At 35.0% G+C, this 25,375-nt stretch overlaps 1 protein-coding gene across 1 annotated transcript in view; it reads left to right on the forward strand.

Moving 5' to 3' along the window:
* The window catches only part of LOC101008408 (disintegrin and metalloproteinase domain-containing protein 5), a 135,208-nt gene that overhangs the window by 86,453 nt on the left and 23,380 nt on the right, over nucleotides 1-25,375 (forward strand). Inside the window, exons 15-17 of the mRNA XM_021942241.2 lie at nucleotides 6,698-6,788; nucleotides 7,402-7,630; nucleotides 24,991-25,077. Of these exons, the coding sequence (XP_021797933.1) occupies nucleotides 6,698-6,788; nucleotides 7,402-7,630; nucleotides 24,991-25,077 (407 nt within the window). The remainder of the gene's footprint in view (nucleotides 1-6,697; nucleotides 6,789-7,401; nucleotides 7,631-24,990; nucleotides 25,078-25,375) is intronic.

The following is a 25,375-nucleotide window of genomic DNA, read 5'->3' on the forward strand; positions in this document are numbered from 1 at the left end:
GATAAAATAGGATAGTGAAGCTTTTCCTTAAAATTTTTATATTCCCTTTTAGCCAATGCAATAGATAAATATATAGAGATAGCTTGAAAACTCCAAATAAGTACAGATAGAAGATTGCCTACTTTGGATGAAGGTGGATCTGGAAGGAAACTTTATATTTTGAAATGCTGATTTAAACCGTGAGAAAAGTAAGGTGGATACTCAGAAAAGCCTTAATGTATTATTGTCGAAGTATATTATAAACTTGCTCAGTTGAAGGCAATTAAATGTTGGCTATCTTCTGTGACACAAAAGAATGCTGAACACAAGACTATCAAAATAATAAATTTAGCTTCAGGCAAGACTGAAAAAAGTGTATAGTGTGGTTTTTTTTTGTTTTTTAGTTTTTCAATGTTTATTTTAGCTTTGGGGGGGTACATGTAAAGATTTGTCACTGAGGCTTGCTGTACGAATGATCTCGTCACTTAGATAGTGAGCATAGTCCTGATAGGTAGCCTTCCAACCCTCTCCCTCTTTTTACCCTCCTCCCTCAAGCAGTCCCCAAAATCTACTGTTCCCGTCTTTGTGTCCAAGTGAATTCTGTGTTTACCACAAGTGAGAACACGTGGTATTTGGTTTTCTGTTCCTGCATTAGTTTGCTTAGGATAATGGCCTCCAGCTACATCCATGTTGCTGCAAATAACATGATTTCATTCTTTTTTTATAGCTGCATAGTATTCCATGGTGTATATGTACTACATTTTCTTTATTCAACCTACTGTTGATGGGCTTCTTGGTTGAGTCCATGTCTTTGCTATTGTGAGTAGTGTTGTGATGAAGATAAACATGCATGTGTCTTTTTGGTACAGTCATTTATTTTTCTTTGGGTATATACTGGTACCAGGATTGCTGGGTTGAATGGTAGTTCTGTTTTAAGTTCTTTGAGAAATCTCCACACTGCTTTCTATAGTGGCTGAACTAATTTATATTCCCATCAATAGTGTATAAGTGTTCCCTTTTCTCTACAACCTTGCCAGCATCTGTTGTTTTTGGAACTTTTCAATGAATGGTGATGTTGAGCATTTTAAAGTATATTTGTTGCCTCCATGTTTTTCTTCTTTTGTGGAGTGTGTTCATATCCTTTGCCCATTTTTTTAAAGAGTTATTTGTTTTCTGTTTGTCAAATTGCTTATAGATTCTGGATATTAGACCTTTATCAGATGTATAGTTTATGAATATTTTCTCCTATTCTGTAGGTTTTCTGTTTACTGTCTTGATAGTTTCTTTTGCTGTGCAGAAGCTCTTTGTTTTAATTAGGTTTCATTATCAGTTTTTGTTTTAGTTATAAATTCTTCTTCAAGGCTGATGTCTGGAATGGTATTTTCTAGATTTTCTTCTAGAGTTTTCATGTTTTTAGGTCTTATATTTGTTTTTAATCAATATTGAGTTAATTTTTGTATTTAGTGAAAGGAAGGGGTCCAGTTTCAGTCTTCTGAATAGGTCTGTTGTTTCACAGTAGCAGAATCTATTATATAAATAACAGTGTACTATATACAAAAAATAACTTTACTGACAGTATATCTTTAAAGGTCAGTTCATTTAGGAAGTCAAGGGAAAGATAAGGCATTGACAAATGCTACAGCATCATTTGATAAGTGTTGGGCCATTGTACCATTGCTTTTTGGTCATATGGAACATTGCCTATTTCAAAAACATTTTTAAAAATATGGCAATCAATATAGCCTTAATATCCTTAATTTTTAGAGAATGAAAGTTTTTTGATCAATGTTCTATGTTGGGGGTCAGTTGTCATCAAAGGAGATCTATGTTGGTGTTCCTAGCTTGCTGGTTTTCTGAGTCCCTTTGAAAATGTTCAGCTGTGTTTTGGAGTCTCCCAGATTTGCAGATTCTCATTCCAATTTATTTTTTTCTTATAATGTCTCCTATTTTGGATTTTATACAAAAAAAGAGGATAGGGCTTCTTTCATTTTAGGTTTCTACTCAATAGCATTCAATAATTTCTCTTCCTCTGAGGAGCTAATAGATGAATCACTATAGGTCTACTCCCTTAGACGGTAAGTGGATAATAAAATAATACAACTAAAAATTCCTGAGCAAACTTTTTATGTCTCCTTGTGGCTTTGGAATATGCTTTATGTGGTTCTTAGCTCAGGTCTAGGGCATAACTTAAATTAAATTTGCAAAGATTACTATCTATACTAACAGTATTAAATAGGTATTAAATCATTAAATTGGTAGTTTTCTTGGGAGAGACCTTGAGGGAAAAGCAATTTGAATAGGAATTTGGGGAAGCGAGGTGAGGGAACAGGACAGTAGGTGATAATGTCAAAATAGGGTAATGAATGTTAGAGGCACAAGGAGATAAATTTCAGATTGATTTACTTTCATTGGATTTTTCCAAAAAATCTTTAAGAGATGCAATTTTTGTATCAGAATATTGTTCTGAAGACCCTGAACTTTTGTTGTAAAGTCTGATCCTTTCATATTTGGTACTTCTGTTCTCAAGCTCTTTTTAGCTACATCATCTTTGGCATGTCAAAAGTTCTCTATGATGGCAATTGCTATTTTAAATCATCTTTAGTGAAGTTTTGGTGGTTATTGAGGTAAACTAAAAATGGGGATTACAGTGAAAATCTATTTAGCAGTAATTCTGTCAGGTGTGTTTTAGATGCAGAGAGACCAATTTTAAGACAATCATTTCAAACAGGGTCTGTAAGTTTTGTGAAACGGTACCTCTGTCTTTTGATTATTTTTCTCAACACTGTATAGTTAATAGCCCAAAAACAATTAGCCTTAGACTGTCCAAACATGATAGGGAGGTTTTCTATGTTAAAGTGATATTGATTTTAAAGACAAAGACTCTGTTCCTGAGGGTTTTTTAGAGCTCAGGGTAACCATTGTTGCTTCAGTGAAAACACAGCCTAATGGGACCCTCTTATATATTTTTCTTTAAGGCTGGGCTAGACAATGTCTTACAGAATCTGTATACTGCCTGAGTTCTTTGAAGGTTGTTTTAAAACACTCAATACAGGATCAAACGTCATAAACAATAGAAAGAACAAATGATTCCATAACTTGATTAATAAAAGAAAAAATATCAGCATATAAAGTTCACCCACCTCCTTGCTTTTGTTTTCTAGTTCAGCATTTTTTAATTTTTTTGAGATGGAGTCTTACTCTGTTGCCCAGGCTGGAGTGCAGTGGCTGGAGTGCAATGGTGCCATCTCGGCTCACTGTAACCTCTGCCTCCCAGGTTCAAGTGATTCTCCTGCCTCAGCCTCCCAAGTACCTGAGATTACAGGCATCCGCCACCACACCCAGCTAATTTTTGTATTTTTAATGGAGATGGGGTTTTGCCGTGTTGGTCAGGCTGGTCTCAAACTCCTGACCTCAGGTGATCCACCTGCCTCGGCCTCCCAAAGTGCTGGGATTACAGGCGTGAGCCACCACGCCTGGTCTAGTTCAGCATTTTGGATTCCCACTAGAGATGGGGCTTGACCACACATAAGGCTCAGGGAATACGCAATACTGTTGTAGAGTATGAAAGTTCTAATAAACAAAATCAACAAGAGTCTTGAAGGTATTTTCAATAGAAGACCTCTAGGCAATCATAATTCACTCTAATTTGAAAAACAAAAAGCTGAAACGATTTAGAGTTCTTGCTCTAGTTTATCTACAAGGCTGCACACCTAACAGAAGACCTACATCTTTCCTTATAACTTTGACATGAAGTAACTTTGAAAGCATATTTAATTAATGTAAAACGTCAGCATAATAATAAATTCTTTTAATGAGAGGGGCATCAGAGTCTGACAACTTCACTTCACTTTACTAAGGAAAGGAGGCCCAGGGAGGTCACACAAGTTTCCCTCTATCACACTGCCTAGTGGAGAGACAGACCTGAACACTGACTTTGGGTTCTGTTAAGTGATCTCCTCATTTGTGCCATTGCACCCTCCTGGCTGGACTGGCTATTAAAAAACTGTCTAGAACTTATATAACATTTCACCCTACTCTGGCATGATTAAAAGCTATAGGCGACTGGGCCGAAGAGCCACTGATGATATTAAACTTCAAAAATTGATTGACGGCATGAAAGATTGTATGAGATTCAATTAATTTCAGCTCTCCTGAGTAAATACTAATTGTGAAAATTGCATAATTTTATTTTCTTTGCTTACTAATGTGCTACTCAGTCTCATCACTTCAGCCTGGGCAATCCAAGCATAGGTCCACACTGGTTGCAACTTCTTTCTATTTTATACCAGAAAATATATTTATGAGACCCTCTGCCCCCAGCTAGGGCCTGTTTTATTATATTTTGATGCTTCTTGTTCAATTAGACATTTTGGTAATAGGTGTGGTCTGGAAATATTTTTATGTGGAATATAGTTTTATGGATCTATCTTATCTCACCTTTGTCTTCCCCCTGCCCCAGATATTTAACTGCAGAAGACTAAAATGATGCATTCTTTTATTTGTATTTCCTCTACTTCTCAATTCGGATGCCCCAAAGGGACCAAATTTAGAAGTAGCAGCTTGTAGTAGTAGTCGTCAATGTAACCAAGTGCAAGACATTGGTTTTCCTAACCAAATAAGCAGAAACACAGATATCATAGGCCTGCTCTGGGATTCAGATGGGGTGGGAAAGCACTGTAGTTCTACAGCAAAAGGAATTAACAACTAAGGTGAACAATTACATAAGCATCCACAAAATAGAGGTGTTTTGTCCAAAGTTTTTTGCAGCTGCGTAAGAAAAGAAAGAAAAAGAAGAAAAGAAAAACAGAAATAAATCCCCAAACGAGTCATTGACTTTTACTTGGGCCATACCAGGCAAAAAACCCCACAACACAACATAACAAAAAAACCAGCCACACATTCTTTTTTATAGAATCTCCTCCAAGAACATTTCTACAGCAGGTTACTACGGTCCCTAATGTGATCAGCCCTTGACATAGTCTCTCCCACTATTGACTGTGCACCTTGAGGTTCCAGGAGGCACAGCGACTTCAACAAGGGTTTGTCCTAAAATCTCCCAAACTAAACTTCCAGTCACTGCCTTTCTTAAACTGTGCTTTTAGGTGTTGTGGAGACCTCAGTTCAAAGCCCATGAAATGGAGGCAGGAATAGGAAAGCTGCTGAAGAAAATGCCGAAATCTCCCAGGGCTTTGGAGAATTAGGTGGTAGGACTGCCCTGCATAGGTATCATCATCCTAGGGGGAAAAGAAATTCCTGGCCAGGAATTTCACCCACAGCAACAGGGCCTTGAGAGTCAAAAAACAAAAAACAAAAAAACAAAAAAACCCCACAGAAATTGCTGCCATCCTGACCCTCAAAAATGGAACTGAAAAGAGACACCAGAGAGATGTTGGGTTATTAAGGGGTACATAGGAATATCCCATGTTTTGCTGCTTTTTCTCCTGGGTAAGGTAGGCTGCCAGGGCCACTCTGGGTTGGGTCCGTGGGCTTCAGGAGGTTGCAGAGAAAGCTTCCTGAGCCTTGTCAGGGAACCACTGGCTAATTGCAAAGGCTGTACTTGTTGCTCAGTAAAGCAGGGTTATGGAATAATGACCCGTCCCTGTCCCTGTCTAGAGTTCTAGTGTTTTGTTCATTGTAGATTTTTCTTGCACTAATTTTGATTTTTTTATACTATTGCATTCAGATGTTATTTATTTTGTATTCTTAGGTTTATACCTTAAATTTTGAGCCATCCTAATTGTGACTCTCTATATAATTTAGAGGAACTGGGAAGTTTAAATTAGATTTAATCAAAGAAGTATTTTGTTTGGAGCAAAGCACACAAACCCGATTACTTACTGGGTGAGTTCAAGAGTAGGCTTTTTCGAAAAAGAATTGCTGATGGTGGCGGATTCCACTCACAAATCTGTCCTGGCCTGTTCTGTAGCACCTTGTACATGTCTAGATTGTGCTCCTTAACAGAGTGAAATTTACAGATCATGTTCTCCAAGTATGAAAGTCTGTGAAATTATTGAAGAGAGCTCTCTTGTCAATTAAATAGTGGTAATAACAAATGATCTCTATTTTGATTACATATGACTAACATGATCAGTGAAAGCTACCTCTAAACTACTAAGTGAAAGTAATAGAACAGTTATTATAGATGTTTGAATTTTTCATAATTTTAAAATTAGACATAACTAAATATATAAAGGACTGAAGTAGATGAACATTGATATTCTTTCTAATTTTAAAATTCAACAATTTTTATTTAGTGATTATTAGGATCTAATAATCTAACAATGGATGCTGACTCTAGTGTGGAGCAAGGAGAGTTAAATGAAGTGTTCTTTGTGTTTGTCATCATTATTGCACTACAGATACTATTTTTCTACTGTTTCATTGGAATAAGAGTAAACAGCATTTTCACATGGGGTAGGGAAGTAAGGCAGGAAGTAAATAATTTATAGGCAATAGGGCGATAGTTGCTTATTTGTCTAACAATACAGAACCATTCGAATAATGTTTGTTTTCTGTTTGCTGCAGAAGAAAGTCTTCTAGGCTTATAAAAAGGAGTTTGTTTTTTAATCCTAGCTCTGCCCCCAGAAACTTTTTAGTTCTGGGTAATGATAAACTTTCTTATGGATCACATTATAATTTCCAGACTGAGTCTATCATTTCTTTAATATAATTTAAATTCTGTATTGTAATTTACTTAAGTTTTTGTGGTTGTTCATAGGTTCAAGAGGTGCTCCAATTTTCTGTTATGATGAAATTAATACCAGAGGAGACAAGTTTGGAAACTGTGGCACTCAATATTGTTTGTTTCAGTATGTATTTAGAAAATTATAAATCTGTTTGGAATGTAGGTTAGAGATTGCTAAAATCTAGGAAATATATTCTATGCAGTCAAATAGAATGTTGGGGGTCAGGTTTTCTTCATTACATAATCTGAGCTGGACAATATTATCCACTGCCTACAAGAACATGTGTTTGGTGCCTATAATGTTAAAACAACAATGACCATAAAAATGGCCTCTGTTTATTGTTGTGATGAGCTAGACATTGTTATGCAGCTTATGTATATTATACATTTATAATATAGGTTATAAATATACAACTTACATACATCAAATGTGTATAAGAATTACTTATCTCATTTACTATTGAAAAAACTGGAGACCAGAGATCATTTTCTCAAATTTCAGCAGCTATTGTGGAACAGATCACAGCTGTCATAGTGTAAAACCCACCAGTTTTTCACTTGCCAGTTTGCCTTGTGAAACAAAAAAGAATCATAACATAAGTCATTGTGCAACGAAAAAGTATTGAGAGAAAATTGGATTTAAATTAGTAAATCACTTTTTAAAAATTTCACTATATCAGCATCCTGTGTTATCTCAATAAACAATAAGGTAATTTTTTTCTTCCTTGTGCTTCTAGACATATTCTATGTGGAAAATTAGTCTGTACATGGGAACACAGAGACCTAATATCACGTCCAAATTTATCTGTGATTTATGCACATGTACGAGACCAAACATGTGTGTCTACGTATCTACCCAGTAGGAAGCCACCTCCAGTAGGTTCAACTGTTTCAAGCACATCATATTCAGTTGATGACAGAGATGAAACATTTGTACAAGATGGTTCCGTGTGTGGTCCTGATATGGTAATTAGAAATACAAAAATTAAAGTGTTTTAAAATTATTTTTCTGGTTATACTCATTTTGACAATATACTAACCAATGCATTTTCTTCCATTTTTTCTTGTGGTAAAATGCACGTAATATAAAAATTGCCATTTTAACCTTTTAAAGTGTACAATTCAGTGGTATTATATACATTCATAATGCTGTAAAACCATCACCACCCTCTATCTTCATAAATCTTTTCATTTTGTAAAACTGAAACTCATTTCATTAAACAATAACTCCCCATTCCTACCTCCCCTGATCCCCTGAAAAACCAACATTCTACTTTCTGACTCTATAAATTTGACTACTATAGGTATCTGACATAAGAGGAATAATATAGTATTTTTCTTTATGTGACTGGCTTATTTCACTTAGCATAAGACCCTTAAGTTTCAGCTATACTGTAGTATGTCAGAATTTCCTTCATTTTTAAAGCTGACTACTATTCCGTTGTATGTACATTCTGCATTTTATCTATACATCTGTTGATGAACATTTGTGATCATTCCATGTTTTAGCTATTATAAACAATGCCACTATAATCATGGCAGTATAAATATATCTTCAAAACTGTGCTTTCAATTTCTGGGGGTATATACCTGGAAGTAGAATTGCTGGATCACATGGTAATTCTATTTTTAAATTTTTGAGGAACTGTTGTACCGTCTTCCACAGTGGCTATACCATTTTACATTTCTACTAGCCATGCATAATGGTTCTAGTTTCTCCACATTCTCACCAATACTTACTTTCTGTTTTTTTTCTTTTTTCAATAGTAGCCGTACTATCAAGTGGTATCTCACTGTAATTTTGATTTGCATTTCCCTAATGATTTGTAATTTTGAGCAGCTTTTCTTGTGCTTATTGACCATTTGTATATCTTCTTTAGGGAAATGTCTATTTAAATACTATTCCTATTTTTAAATCATCTTTCTTTGTTGTTTAGTTTTAGGAATTCTCTATATATTTTGGATATTACTCTCTTATGATATGATTTTAAAATATTTTCTTTCATTCTTTGAGTTGCCTTTTTGCTCTGTTGATAGTGTCTTTTTTTTTTTTAAATTTATTTATTATTATTATACTTTAAGTTGTAGGGTACATGTGCATAACGTGCAGGTTTGTTACATATATGTATGCCCGTGCCATGTTGGTCTGCTGCACCCATCAACTCGTCATTTACATCGGAGTATATAACTCCCAATGCCTCCTCCCCCTCCCCTCCCCATGATAGGCCCGGTTGTGTGTGATGTTCCCCTTCCTGGGTCAAGTGATCTCATTGTTCAGTTCCACCTGGTGAGAACATGCGATTGTTTGGTTTTTTCTGTTCTTGTGATAGTTTGCTAAGAATGATGGTTTCCAGCTGCATCCATGTCCTACAAGGGACACAAACTCATCCTTTTTATGGCTGCATAGTATTCCATGGTGTATATGGTACTTACATTTTCTCAATCAATCTGTCACTTCTGATGATGGACATTTGGGTTGATTCAAGTTTTTTGCTATTGTGAATGGTGCTGCAATAAACATACGTGTGCATGTGTCTTTATAGCAGCATAATTTTATATCCTTTGTATATCCCCAGTAATGGGATGGCTGGGTCCTATGGTGCACATCTAGTTCTAGATCCTTGAGGAATCGCCATGCTATTTTTCCATAATGGTTGAACTAGTTTACAATCCACCAACCCAATTAACAAAAGTGTTCCCTGTTATTTCATCACATCCCTCTCAGCACCTGTTGTTTCCTGACTTTGAATGATCGCCATTCTAACTGGTGTGAGATGGTATCTCATTGTGGTTTTGATTTTATTCTCTGATGGCCATTTTTTCATATGTGTTGGCCATATGAATGTCTTCTTTTAGAAATGTCTCTGTTCATATCACTTTGCCCACTTTTTGATGGGGTTGTTTGTTTTTCTTTAACAAATTTGTTTGAGTTCTTTGTAGGTTCTGGATATTAGCCCTTTGTCAGATGAGTAGATTGCAAAAATTTTCTCCCCATTCTGTAGGTTACCTGTTCCTACTCTGATGGTAGTTTCTTTTGCAGGTGCCAGAAGCTCTTTAGTTTAATTAGGTCCCATTTGTCAATTTAGCTTTGCTGCCGTTGCTTTTTAGTGTTTTTTAGACATGAAGTCTTTGCCCATGCCTATGTCCTGAATGGTGCACTACCTGGGGACACTCTGGGTTTTATGGTATTGGGGGTCCCAACATTTAAGAGTCTCTAAATCCATCTTGATTAATTTTCATTATGGGGTAAGGGAAAGGATCAGTTTCAGCTTTTCTACTTATAGCTAGCCAATTCCCAGCACCATTTATTAAATAGGAATCCTTTCCCCATTCTTGTTTTGTCAGGTTTGTCAAAGATCAGATGGCTGTAGATAATGTGTATTATTTCTGGGGGCTCTGTTCTGTTCCATTGGTCTATATCTCTGTTTTGGTACCAGTACCATGCTGTTTTGGTTACTGTAGCCTTGTAGTATAGTTTGAAGTCAGGTAGCGTGATGCCTCCAGCTTTGTTCTTTTGACTTAGGTTGTCTTGGAGATGCGGGCTCTTTTTTGGTTCCATATGAACTTTAAAGCAGTTTTTCCAATTCTGTGAAGAAACTCATTGGTAGCTTGGTGGGGATGTATTGAATCTATAAATTACCTTAGGCAGATGGCCATTTTCACGATATTGATTCTTTCCTATCAGAGCATGGTATGTTCCATTTCCATTTGGTTTGTGTCCTCTTTGTTTCACTGAGCAGTGGTTTGTGGTTTCTCATGAAGGTCCTTTACATCCCACCTTAAAGTTGGATTCCTAGGTATTTTATTCTCTGTGAAGCAATTGTGAATGAAGTTCATTGTGATTTGGCTCTGTGTTTGTCTGTTATTGGTGTAAGAATGCTTGTGATTTTTGCACATTAATTTTTTGTATCTGAGACTTTGCTGAAGTTGCTTATCAGCTAAAGGAGATTTTACGGGCACAAGGACAATGGGGGTTTCTAAGTATACAATCATGTCATCTGCAAACAGGGACAATTTGACTTCTTTTCTAACTGAATACCCTGATTTCTTTTCTCTTGCCTAATTGCCTATTAGAACTTCCAACGCCATGTTGAGACTAGAATTGGTGAGAGAGGGCATCCTGTCTTGTGCCACGTTTCAAAGGGAATTTTTTTCAGTTTTGGCCATTCAATGATATTAATGGCTGTGGAGTTTGTCATAAATAAGCTCTTATTATTTTGGTACGTTCCATCAATACCAGATTTATTGGGCGTTTTTAGCATGAAGGGCTGTTGAATTTTGTCAAAGCCTTTTCTGCGGCATCTAATGAGATAATCATGTGGTTCTTGTCTTTGGTTCTGTTTATATGCTGGATTATGTTTATTGATTTGCGAATGTTGAACCAGCCTTACATCCCAGGGATGAAGCCCTTGATCATAGTGGATAAGCTTTTGATGTGTTGTTAGTCCGGTTTGCCAGTATTTTATTGAAGTTTTTTGCATCCCGATGTTCATCAGGGATATTGATTCTAAAGAATTCTTTTTTTTTTTGTTGTGTCTCTGCAGACTTTGGTATCAGGATGATGGTGACTCATAAAATGAGTTAGGGAGGATTCCTCTTTTTCTATTGATTGGGTAGTTTCAGAGAGGAATGGTACCAGCTCCTCCTTATACCTGGTAGAATTCAGCTGTGAATCCATCTGGTCCTGGACTTTTTTTTTTTGGTTGGTAGGCTATTAATTATTGCCTCAATTTCAGAGCCTACTATTGGTCTATTCAAGTTCAACTTCTTCCTGTAGTTTAGTCTTGGAAGTGTAAGTGTCAGGAAATTATCCATTTCTTCTAAGTTTTCCAATTTATTAGGGTGTTTATAAGTATTCTCTGATGACTAGTTTGTGGCAACCTGTGTGGGTGGGTGGTGAATATCCCCTTTATCATTTTAATTAGCGTCGATTTGATTCTTCTCTCTTTTTTCTTCTTTAGTCTTGCTAGTGGTCTGTCAATTTTGTTGATCTTTTCAAAACCAACTCCTGGATTCATTGATTTTTTGGGAGGGTTTTGTGTCTCTATCTCCTTGTTCTGCTCACGGTCTTGGTGTTTTCTTGCGCTTCCTGCTAGCTTTGGAATGTGTTTGCTCTTACACTTCTCTAGTTCTTTTAATTGCGATGTTAGAGTGTCAATTTTGATCTTTCCTGCTTCTCTTGTGGGCATTGGTGCTATAAATTTCCCTCTACACACTGCCTTTAAATGTGTCCCAGAGATTCTGGTATGTTGTATCTTTGTTCTCATTGGTTTCAAAGACATCTTTATTTTCTGCCTTCATTTCGTTATGTACCCAGTAGTCTCATTCAGGAGCAGGTTGTTCAGTTTCCATGTAGTTGAGCAGTTTTGATTGAGTTTCTTAGTCCTGAGTTTCCTAGTTTGATTGCACTGTGGTCTGAGAGACAGTTTATTTATAATTTTGTTCTTGTACATTTGCTGAAAGTGCTTTACTTCAATTATATGGTCAATTTTGGAGTAAATTGCAGTGTGGTGCTTTTGAAGATGTATATTCTGTTGATTTGGGGTGGAGAGTTCTATATAGATGTCTATTAGGTCTGCTTGCATGGGGTTCAGTCCTGGATATCCTTGTTAACTTTCTGTCTTGTTGATCTGTACAATGTTGACGGTGGGTGTTGAAGTCTCCATTATTGTGTGGGAGTCTAAGTCTCTTTGTAAGTCTCTAAGGACTTGCTTTATGAATCTAAAGTGCTCCCTGTGTGGGTGCATATATATTTAGAGATAGTTAGCTCTTCCCTGTTGAATTGATCCCGCTACCATTATATAATGGCCTTCTTTGTCTCTTTTGATCTTTGATGGTTTTAAAAGTCCTGTTTTATCAGAGACTAGGATTACAACCCCTGCTTTTTTTTGTTCTCCATTTGCTTGGTAAAATCTTCCTCCATCCCTTTATTTTTGAGCCTATATGTATGTCTCTGCATTGTGAGATGGGTCTCCTGGGCAGCAGACTGATGGATTATGACTCACTTTATCAGTTTGCCAGTCTGTGTCTTTTCATTGGAGCATTTAGTCCATTTACATTTAAAGGTTAAGATTGTTATGTAGACTTGATCCTGCCATTATGATATTAACTTTGGTTATTTAGCTCGTTAGATTGATGCAGTTTCTTCCCAGCATCGATGGTCTTTACATTTTTAGCATCATTTTTGCAATGGCTGGTACCAGTTGTTCACTTTCCATGTTGAGTGCTTCCTTCAGGGTCTCTCTTGTAAGGCAGGCCTAGTGTTGACAAAATCTCTAAGCATTTGCTTCTTCTTGTAAAGGATTTATTTCCTGCCTTCACTTATGAAACTTAGTTTGGCTGGATGAAATTCTGGGTTTAAAATTCTTTTCTTTAAGAATGTTGAATATTGGCTACTCTCTTCTGGCTTGGAGAGTTCTGCGAGAGAGATCTGCTGTGAGTCTGATGGAGGCTTCCCTTTGTGGAGTAGGCCCCGACCTTTCTCTCACAATAACCTTGCCCTTAAGATTTTTCCTTCATTTCAACTTTGGTGAATCTGGCAATTATGTGTCTTGGGTTGCTCTTCTCGAGGAATTATCTTTGTGGCGTTCTCTGTATTTCCTGGATTTGAATATTTGGCCTGCCCTACTTTAGTTGGGGAAGTTACTCCTGGATGATATCCTGAAGAGTGTTTCAACTTGGTTCCATTCCCCCCTCACTTTCAGGCACCCCAATCAGATAGATTTGGTCTTTTACATAATCCCGCGCCACTTCTTGCAGGCTTTGTTCATTTCTTTCTTCTTTTCTTTTGGTTTCTCTTCTCGCTTCATTTCATTCATTTGATCCTCAATGCGTGATACTCTTTCTTCCAGTTGATCCCGAGTCGGTTCGAGCTTATTGCATTTGTCGCGTGTTTCTCGTGTCATGGTTTTCATCTCTTTCATTTCGTTTATGACCTTCTCTGCATTAATTACTCTAGCCATCAATTCTTCCCACTTTTTTTTCAAATTTTTACCCCCAGTTTCTTTCTTTAGATGCAGTAATTCCTCCTTTAGCTCTGAGAAATTTGATGGACTGGAGGCTTCTTCTCATCTCGTCAAAGTCATTCTCCGTCCAGCTTGATCCGTTGCTGGCTGAGCTGCGGCTCCTTTGCGGGGGATGTGCTCTTATTTTTGAATTTCCAGCACTTTCTGCCCTGCTTTTTCCCCATCTTTGTGGTTTTATCTGCCTCTGGTCAGTGATGGTGTTGTACTGTGGGGTTTTGGTGTAGGTGTCCTTCCTGTTTGATAGTTTTCCTTCTAACAGTCAGGACCCCTCGGCTGTAGGTCTGTTGGGGTGTGAGGTCCTCAGACCACATTTGCCTGGGTATCCCAGCAGCAGAGGCTGAAGATAGAATATTTCTGAACAGCAGAGTGTACCTGTCTGATTCTTGCTTTGGAAGCTTCCTCAGGGTGTGCTCACTTTTCTGTGGTGTGGTCATCAGACTTTGCCCCTCTCCCCGGTTAGCAGAGCTGCTCGGGGGTCAGGGGACCCACTTGAGCAGGCAGTCTGTCCCTTCTCAGATCTCAGCTTGCTCAAGTGTTGGAGATCCACTGCTCTCTTCAAAGCTGTCAGACCCAGGTCGTTTTAGATCTTGGAGGTTTCTTAGCAGCTGTTTGTTGTTGTTGTTGTAGCTGTGCCCCTGTCCCCAGAGGTGGAGTCTAGAGACAGGCAGAGTTTCCTTGAGCTGCTGTAGGCTCCACCAGTTGGAGCTTCCCAGCAGCTTGTTCACTACTTAAGCCTCAGCAATGGCACCACAGCCTCACTGCTTGCCTTGCTGGTAGATCACAGACTGCTGTGTGCTAGCAGTAGGGGAGGCTCCGTGGGCGTCTGGGACCCTCCCGGCAGGTGTGGGATATGATCTCCTGGTGTGCCTGTTTGCTTAAAAGCACAATATGGGGGTGGGAGTTACCCGATTTTTTCCAGGTGTTGTGTGGTCTCAGTTCCCTGGCTGGGAAAGGGATTCCCCTTCCCCTTGCGCTTCCCAGGTGGCCGATGCCTGGCTCTGCTTCAGCTCTTGCTGGTCCGGGCTGCAGCTGACCAGCACCCGATCCTCGGCCTCCCCAGTGAGATGAACCCAGTACCTCAGTTGAAATTGCAGAAATCACGGTCTTCTGTGGCTGGGAGTTGGAGACTGTTCCTATTGACCCATCTTGCTCCGCCCCCCGATAGTGTCTTTTAATGCACAATTTAAAAACAATTACAAAATCCAATTAGTCTATTTTTTCTTTTGTTGCATGTACTTTTGGTGTCATAGCCAATAAATCACTGGCTTTTGCCCCATATTTTATTCTAAGAGTATTATAGTTTTAAGGTCTTATGTTTACCTATAGAATCCATTTCAAGTTCATTTTTGTATGTGGTGTTAGCTAAAGGTTCAGTTTTATTCTTTTGTGTGTGGACATCTTGTTTCTCCAGCACAATTTGTTGCAATGATTGTCCTCTCTCCATTGAATGGTCTCAGCACCCTTGTAAAAATTCAGTAGTATCTTTTGACCATATATGCAAGCATTTGTTTATGGGCTGTTTATTCTATTCCATTGGTAATATATTAGTCTTTATGCCAGTACCACAATGTTTTCATTCCTGTAGCTTCCTAGTAAGTTTTGAAATTGAGAAATGTGACTCTTTTAGCTTTGTTCTTCTTTTTCAATATTGTTTTTGGGGTTCCTTGAGATTCTCTATGAATTTTAGTATAAATTTTTCCATTTCTGCAAAAAAATCATTGGAATTTTTATAGTAATTATATTGAATCTGTAGATCACTTTAATATGGACATCTTAAACTGCCTTGTTAAATTAATTCTTTAAGTACTTTGCTTTAAGTACTTTTTGATGCTATCATAAATGGAAATGTATTCAAAATATCCCTTTCAGAGTGTTCATTGTTACTGTATAGAAATGAAGCCAGTTTTTGTATGTTGATTTTGTATTTTGCCACTTTGCTGAATACATTGTTAATTCCAACAGCTTGGTGTAATCCTTAGAGTTTTCTACCTGTAAAATTATGTCCTCTGGAAACAGAAAAGTTTTAATTGTTCCTTTCCAATTTGGATGCCTTTTATTTCTTTTTCTTGCCTAATATCTCTGACTAGAACTTCCAGTACAATGTTGAAGAGAAGTGGTGAAAGGAAGTATCCTTGCCCTGTTCCTGATCTTAGAGGAGAAGCTTTAAAGTCGTATCATTAAGTATAATGTCAGCTGTGGGGTTTTTATATATGGATTTTTATCATGTTGAGGTAGTTTTCTTCTACTTCATGACTGAGTGTACTTTGGGTGTTTGTGTCATGAAAGGTGTTGAATTTTGTTAAAACCTTTTCTTTATCAATTAAGATGATCGTTTTGTTTTTCTCCTTCATTCTATTAATGTGGTTATTACATTGGTCAGTTATCATACATTGAACCATCCTTGCATTCCAGAAATTGCAGTTGATCATAGTGTGTACTCCTAATATAGCGCAGTTTGCCAGCATTTTACTGAGGATTCTGCATCTATGTTCATAATGGTTATTGGTCTGTATTTTTTCTTTATAGTGTATTTTTCTGGCTTTGATATCAGGATAATGCTGTCCTTATAAAATGAGTTAGAATATGTTTCCTCTTCTTCATGTTTTTGGAAAAATTTGAGAAGAACTGGTGTTAATTCTTCTTTACACATTTGAAGCCATTACGTCCAGAAATTTTCTTCATAGGAAGGTTTATGATTATTAATTAATTAATTAATTGAATTATTAATTAAATCTCCTTATGAGTTAGGAGACTGTTCAGGTTTTTAAGTTCTTCATAGTGTTGATAGGTTTTTTGTTTCTATTAATTTGTCAGTTTTATCAAGCTAATCCAGTCCACTGGTAAACAATTGGTCTTGGTATTCTTATAATCCTTTCTATTTCTGAAGAATTGGTAGTAATGTTCTCACTTTTATTCCTGATTTTAGTAATTTGAGTTTTCTGTCTTTATTAGTATGTCTAGATAAAGGTTTGTCAATTTTGTTCATCTTTTCAAAGAACCAATTTTTGGTTTCATTAACTTTATTGTTTTACTCTGTATTTTATCTCTGCTTTACTCTTTATTTTCTTCCTTCTGCTAGAATTTGGTTTATTTTGTTTTGTTTTTTTCTATTTCCTTAAGTTGTAAAGTTAGGTTGTTGATTTTAAATTTTTCTTCTTTTTTATGTATCATTTATGCTAATAAGTTTTCCCCCTAGAACTTCTTTCACTGCATTCCATAAGTTTTGGAATATTGAGTTTATATTTCTATTTGTTTGTAAGTGTTTTTTAATTTTCTTAGTGATTCTTTCTTTGTTTCACTGGTTCCTTAAGAGTGTTTTGTTTAATTTCTATAGCTTTGTGAAGTTTACAGTTTTACTTAGATTATTTTTCCAGATTTTTAATTTACTTTTTTATTAGAAATTATTATTCTAAATTTTTGATAGATTAAATAATTTATTTTTAAATTTTTATAGATTCAGGGAGGTACATGTGCAGGTATTGGTGAAGTTTTGACATCTAGTGTGCCTGTCACCTGAATAATGAACATTGTCTCCAGTCAGTTATTTTTCAACCCTAACCGCCTGATTTTTCCCCACTTTTGGGGTTCCTGGTGCCTATTATTTCCATCATTATGTCCATGTGTACCCATTTTTTAGCTTTCACTTATAAGTGAGAACACATGGTATTTGATTTTCAATTTCTGAGTTAGTTCATATATATGATAATGGTGTCTACCTTTATCCATATTGCTGTACTGCATGGGACATGATTTAATTATTTTTATTGCTATATAGTAATTAATGTATGATATATCTTTATATATCTAGATATATAATTCATTTATAATATATAATATATAATAAATATATTATATATAATATATTTTGTAATTTATATATATATTATATTAATATATAATATATTAATGCATAATAAATGAATTATATAATTCATATATGATAAATTCAGAATAAATTCATATATAATCATATATAATAAATGAGTTATATACCTAGATATATAGATATATAATACAAGAATTACTACATAGTAATATATATAATATAAATACATAAATAATATGTAACAAATTCATTTAAATATAATATATGATAAATGCATTTATTAGATATATAATATAATTAATATAATTTATTATTTATAATGAATTCTTATATATAATAAATGAATTATATATCTAGATATATAAAGATTTTTATAAAAGATATTTATATAAAAGATAAAGATATATATCTAGATATATAAAGATATTGATAAATTTAGATAAATAATTCATTTATTATATATTATATAGTATATAATTAATTATATACTATATAATAAATGAATTATATATCTGTGTTATGTTTACACATGAATTATATATGTGTGTTACCTTTTCTCCACCTGAATTATGTATATGTGTTACCTTTTCTTCACATATATATAATTATATATGTGTTACGTTTTATCCACATCCTCACCAACATCTATTGTTTTTAGACTTTTTAAGAATAACCATTCTGAGGCCTGTCATGGTGGCGCACACCTGTAGTCCCAGCACTTTGGGAGGCTGACGAAGGTGGATCATGAGGTCAGGAGATCGAGACCTTCCTGGCTAACACAGTGAAACCCTATCTCTACTAAAAATACAAAAAAATTAGCCGGGCGTGGTGGCGGGTGCCTGTAGTCCCAGCTACTTGGGAGGCTGAGACAGAGGAATGGCATGAACGCTGGAGGTGGAGCTTGCAGTGAGCAGAGATTGTGCCACTGAGCTCCAGCCTGGGTGACAGAGTGAGACTCCATCTCAAAAAAAAAAAAAACAAAAGAAAAAGAAAAAAGCCATTTGGACTGATGTGAGATAGGGTGTCATCATAACTTTAAGTTACATTTCTCTGATCTTTGGTGATGCTCAGCATTTTATCATATGTTTGCTAGCCACTCGTATATCTTCTTTTGAGAGATGTCTGTTCATGTCCTTTGCCCACTTGTTACTGGGATTATTTGTTTTTCAGTTAAGTTGTTGCGTTCCTGGTGGATTCTGGATATCAGTTCTTTGTTGGATGCATAGTTTGCAAATATTTTCTCCCATTTTGTAGGTTGTCTGTTTACTCTGTTGTTATTTGTTTGCTATGTAGACACTTTTTTTAGTTTAATTAAATCCTATCTATTTTTTTGTTGTTGTTGTTGCATTTGCTTTTGGAGTTTTAGTCCTAAATTCTATTTGGAGTTTTAATCCTAAATCTTTTGGACAGAAGAGTTGTTTCCTAGACTTTCTTCAGGAATTGTTATAGTTTCATGTTTTAGGTTTAAGTTTTGAATCTATCTTCAGTTAAGTTTTTGGTTTTTTTTGTATCTTTTTTTTTAAAATTTATTTATTATTATTATACTTTAAGTTGTAGGGTACATGTGCATAACGTGCAGGTTTGTTACATATGTATACTTGTGCCATGTTGGTCTGCTGCACCCATCAACTCATCATTTACATCAGGTATAACTCCCAATGCAATCCCTCCCCCCTCCCCCCTCCCCATGATAGGCCCTGGTGTGTGATGTTCCCCTTCCTGAGTCCAAGTGATCTCATTGTTCAGTTCCCACCTATGAGTGAGAACATGCGGTGTTTGGTTTTCTGTTCTTGTGATAGTTTGCTGAGAATGATGGTTTCCAGCTGCATCCATGTCCCTACAAAGGACACAAACTCATCCTTTTTTATGGCTGCGTAGTATTCCATGGTGTATATGTGCCACATTTTCTTAATCCAATCTGTCACTGATGGACATTTGGGTTGATTCCAAGTCTTTGCTATTGTGAATAGTGCTGCAATAAACATACGTGTGCATGTGTCTTTATAGCAGCATAATTTATAATCCTTTGGGTATATACCCAGTAATGGGATGGCTGGGTCGTATGGTACATCTAGTTCTAGATCCTTGAGGAATCGCCATACTGTTTTCCATAATGGTTGAACTAGTTTACAATCCCACCAACAGTGTAAAAGTGTTCCTATTTCTCCACATCCTCTCCAGCACCTGTTGTTCCCTGACTTTTTAATGATCGTCATTCTAACTGGTGTGAGATGGTATCTCATTGTGGTTTTGATTTGCATTTCTCTGATGGTTAAGTTTTGTATATTGTTAAAGGTAAGGGTCCAGATTCATTCTTCTGCATTTGGCTAACCAGCTATCCCAGAACCATTTATTTATTAGAGAGTCCTTTCCCCATTTCTTATTGAATTTTGGGTGTGGATCTTTTATCCTGCAACTGTCCTGTGTTAACTTAGTTGTAGGAGTTTGATTGTGGATTTCTTGGGATTTTTTTATGTAGAAAATAATTTGGAAATAGAGATCATTTTATTTTTTCCTTTTCAATCTGTATATGTTTTATTTCTTTTTCTTGCTTTACTGCAATGGTTAGAACTTACAGTATGATGTTGAATAAGAGTGTTGAGAGAGGATGTCCTGGACTTTTTCCTAATCTAAGAGGAATGTATTAAGTCTGCCATCATTAAATATGATGTTAGATGTAGGTTTTTTTTTTTTTTTTTTTGCAGATGCCCCTTAAGTTGAGTCAACCATTTTCTACTGCTAACTTATTGAAGGTTTTTATTATACTTGTGTCTTGAATTTTGTCAAATGCTTTTTGTGTGTCGACTGATGTGGTCACATGATTTTTCTTCTTTAGTTCATTGAATGTTGGATTACATTAATCAATTTTTAAATGTAGAACCAGCATTACTTACTTGGTGTTAATATCCCTTGGTCATTATGTATAAATTTTTTATGCATTGTTGCATTTAGTTTGCTAATATTTTGTTGAATAATCTTTGTATCCAAATTCATGAGGGGTATTGGTCTGTAGTTTTTTTTTATTGCTGTTGTTGCAATGTGTTTATCTGATTTTGGTCATTTTATATGGCATTATAAAATTAATTGAAAACTGTTTTTTATTCTTCTATTTTTGGAAAGAGATTGTGTAAAATGTATGTTAATTTTTTCTTTAAATGTTGATAGAATTCTCCAGTGAAATCATTTGGGCCTGGAAATTTCACTTTTTAGGAGGTTTTAAACTATGAATTCGATTTCTTCAGTTGTTGTAATGGTCTTCAGATTATAAGCTGTTTCTTGGTGATTTTTGGTTGTTCATGGTTTGCTAGAAATTGGTCAATTTCCTCAAAGTTTCTGAATTTATAAATGTAAAGCTGTTCATAGTATTTCTTCATTATTCTGTGTAATGGCTGCAGGATCTGCAATGATATCCTTTATCTCATTTCTGATATTGGTGATTTGCGTCTTCTTTTTTAAACTTGTCAGTCTTGCTAAAGTTATTAATTTCATAAAAAATTTCAAAGAATTTGCTTTTTGTTTCATTGGTTTTTCTCAGTCTTGGTAACAATTTATTAATTTCATAAAAAAATTTCAAGACTCCACTCTGTTATATTGGTTTCTTTATTATTTTCCAGTTTTTAATTTCATATGGAACTTTCAATCAATTTCATTGATTTCTGCTTTTATTATAATTTACTTTCTTTTGCTTTGAGTTTAATTTCTTCTTCCTTTCCTCCAGTTTCTTGAAGTGGTAACTTCAATGATTGCTTTGAGGCTTTTTCTCCTTTATAGCATTTGGTCTTATAAATCTCCCTCACAGAACTGTTTTAGCTGCATCGTACATATTTTAATGTATATTTTTGTTTTCTTTTGGTTCTATGTATTTTTTTTTAGTTTCTTTGAGGGTTATTTGATACATGAATTTTTGATGAATGTATTGTTTTATTTCAACATATTTAGAGATTTTCCTATTGTATTTCTTTTACTGATTACAGGTTCGATTTTATTATTATCAGAGAACATGTTCTCATAATTTTAATTTTTAAAAACTTGTTGAGGTTTTCTTTATGATAAGGAATATGATATATCTTGCTGCATATTCCATAGGTGCTTGTAGAAATGTATATTCTGTTGCTACTGGTTGTAGTGACCTGTATATGTGTCAATTAAATCCTATTTTGTTCAGATTCCCGTATATCTGCTGACTTTCTGTATAATTTCTGTAAATTACTGAGACAAAGGTGTCAAAATATCCACTTCAATTGTGGATTTGTCTATTTTCCTTTCAGTGCTATTACTTTTTCCCTCATGTTTGGAGGCTTTGTGGTTTGGGGTGTAGATATTTAGGATAATTGTGTGTTATTGTTGGAATGATTATCATATCATGACATAGTGTCTTCATTTGTCTTTAGTAATTTTCTTTGCTCTGAAGTCTACTCTAAAGTATAAATATAGCTACTCCTGCTTTTATGGATAAAAGTTTGAACGATATATTTTTTCTGTCCTTTTTATTTAAATCTATCTCTGCCATTGAATTTGGGGAGAGTTTTTAAAAGCATCACATAGTTGAGTTATGCCTTCAATACAGTGTGGCCTGGTCTTTTGGTTGGTGTAATGTTATTGCCTAAGTATGTTATTTCATTATTTGTTTCCTCTGGTTCCTGTTCTTACTTTTGTCTTTTCTTGCCTTTCAATGGGTGATTTAAACATTGTTTTAGGATACTATATTGATCCAGTTATAATGTTTCTAAGTCAGCCATCTCTTTGAGTAGTTTTCATAGTGGCTGCTCAAGGTCTTACGATATATGTATGTGGCCTAAAGAGGCCACTTTGAGTGAAATGAGAAAACAACCTCGCTCCCATTTTAGTTGATTTACCTTCCCTACATTTAAGTATCATAGGTGGTGTTACAATTTTTGTTTCAATCATTAACTGTAATTTTAAAAACCTATAAAGAAATAGATAGTCCATTTTGTTTACTCATCTTCCTTTCCTTGTTTTTTACTTCCTTGGTGGTGTTCCAAGATTTCTGATAAACATTTCTTTGCTATTTCAAGTTTACTGATTTGAGCTCAGTCACTTGGCTTTTTTTTTTTTTTTTAATTTAGATTATTCTATTTTTTCATTCTATAATTCCCATTTGGTTTATTTTTATATCACCTGTTCCTTTGCTAAGATTTTTGTATTTTTTAATTTGTTTCAAGAAGATTTGTAATTGATTATTCATTTATTTTTATAATAGCTGCTTTACAGTCCTTGTCATATAATCCTATCATCTGAATCATCTTGGTTCTGATATCAGTTGGTTGTCTTTTATCATTCAAGTTGTGATTTTCTCAGCTCTTGGAAAGACTTAGTTGCATCCAGAAATTGTATTTATTATGTTAGGAGACTCTGTGTCAAATATAAAGCACTGTTTTAGCAGCAAGCAATCTCATTTAGGTCTTGGCCTTCTTTTATGGGTTGTTCCAAAGGCAGTCAGAGCCTTTACAATGTTGTTTGGTTGGCTTGGTTTACCTATTGCGCCTGGGGCTCTCCATGGTCTTTGCTGGTGTCTCCTGGAAGGATAGGAGATTCGTCAGGCCAGCCAACTGCATGTCTCTCTGTAGGGGAGAGGTACGGTGGAGTTCTCCATCAGGTCCCAAGTTTCTCACTCCCACAGTTTTCCTTATGTCTCTGGATAGAGAAAGGGGTCTCAGACCTGCACATTCAAACAAGCCTCCTGTGCTAATATATTTGTTATGTTTCCATCTCTCCTTTTTGTTCTACCCATTCACCTGGTAATGTCTTTACATGGTATGAATTTTCACTCAAATGATTACATAGTCTTTAGGTGGACCTTAGGTGGGTCTCTTAAAGAATGTTTAAATAGAATATTGAAAAGTTAGGCAATTCTCCATTTTCCCTATTTATTTACAAGTTCAGCAGTATATGTTATTAATGATCTTCACACCTCTTTTAAGAGCAATATAATATTTTAGTAATTTTTATACATAAATTTTTTGATGTTCTGACATATATAATCTAGTAATTTTGCATACATTATTAGTGAGTAAATCTTTAGAAAAGAGCTGAAGATCTCAAATGAATAATAGTTTTGGTTGAGTAAGATATTATGTGAGCAAGAATTTTTCTTCATTAGCATGGTTTTTGCGATAACATTTTTTGAATTGTATTTATTGTTTCAATAGAAAAGCCAAATATGTGTTGGTTTTTACTTTTTCTAATGGACTCTGATTTTTTCCTGATTGGTAGATGAATACTTTAATTAAACTATTATTAGAATATTATGTTCTACTATATGTGCATTATTGTTATTATTTATATAACATACCAAAATATGAAAACATTAACAATTAATTAATGTTGCACAATATAATTATGCAATATTATTGGAAACATGTAATATTCTATAAATTAACAATATATTTAATATGATTTTAATAGTCTAATTGATTTAAGTCAAGAAGATACTATGTGAAGTTAAATTAACATACTATTTTTGAGAGAAAGCTTCTGAGTAGACTTGCTAAATACAAATTTATTTCTATTTAGTAGCATTTTGATAATAAATAGCACATAAAAAAAACAGAGTCCCTGTTATTTCTTGCTCATTTCAGAATATATGGAATACAAATATGATCTGAAGCCTCCCTTACCATCAAAATCTAAATGGTATTAGCTCAAACCTCCATTACAGAGTCCTGACTCTCCTGTTTCTGCATATAGTCGTTATTATGACCCAAAGACAAAACTCACTCCAAATATAAAACTCTTTCACAACATGGTGAATTTAGTGACAGTTTTTTGATAATTAAAGAAGATCACATAAATGTATGTCAGACCTTAGAAAAATTTAAATTCACCCATGAAACTTTTCTTTCTTAGAAGGCCTTTTATCCATCTCACCAAGGGGAGTGTCCCATTGTCCCATTACCTCATATAATTACCTGTTGCCCTTTCTTCCCTCTTTCTTTGTATTTTGTCATATGGAAGAGTAAACTATCTTCCTTTGCTGCTGATACTCATGATTTTGAGATCTCACTTCTCTACTCAATAGTTCTCCAACCTGGCTGCTCTTGAGAAACAACTGGATCCTCTCCCCAGAGTTTTTGATATAATGCTCTCAAGGGGAGCCCACACATGGGTATATTTAAAAACGTTCTTCAGATAATTCTTGAACTCAAAGGACTAATCAAGTTGTTTTTTTCCAGTAATTTATCTAAGTTGACTTCTGATACTAAATGGAAAGAAAATAACACCTCTGGTTTCTTACATATGATTACATCTTTACAATCTGAAAGTACGTAGTTTATTTCATGTTTACTTCAATGTAGTCACAATTATTTTTTTTTCACTGGACACTCACAGCTTTTTAATGCAAACTTTTGATAATATGAATTCTAGTATTTTCTTGAATTTTTAAACGTGTTAGCCATGCACAAAATCTGATTTTTTGACTGATTTTATTTTGTACTTTTTTGCTTTGTTTTTAGTATTGTTTCAAAATGCGTTGTAAGCATGTTAGATTCCTGATGGATTTTGAAACGTGCGAGGCTTCTCTTGAGTGCAGTGGTCATGGAGTAAGTAACTGCAATGTTTATTTTAAGCAGCTTGCTTTTAACAATCAAACAATTTGAAGATTTTAAAAAAATGACTTTTTTTGCTTGCCATTTTTATGTCATTTGGTGTCATTAAACAGTCTATAATTTATAACCTCAATTTTGTCTTCTTAAGAAACTTATCAAACTACTTATTAGAGAAGACAAAGAGAAAACATTTAAGATGATTCTGGATGTTTAAAATGTTTGATGGATATGTGAGGTGGATATGCTATAAGCAATAGAAGACAGAAATGGTAAATAAAGATCATTAGCATTT

The sequence above is a fragment of the Papio anubis genome, chromosome 8, assembly GCF_008728515.1.
Source record: "Papio anubis isolate 15944 chromosome 8, Panubis1.0, whole genome shotgun sequence".
NCBI classification, from domain to species: Eukaryota; Metazoa; Chordata; class Mammalia; order Primates; family Cercopithecidae; genus Papio; species Papio anubis.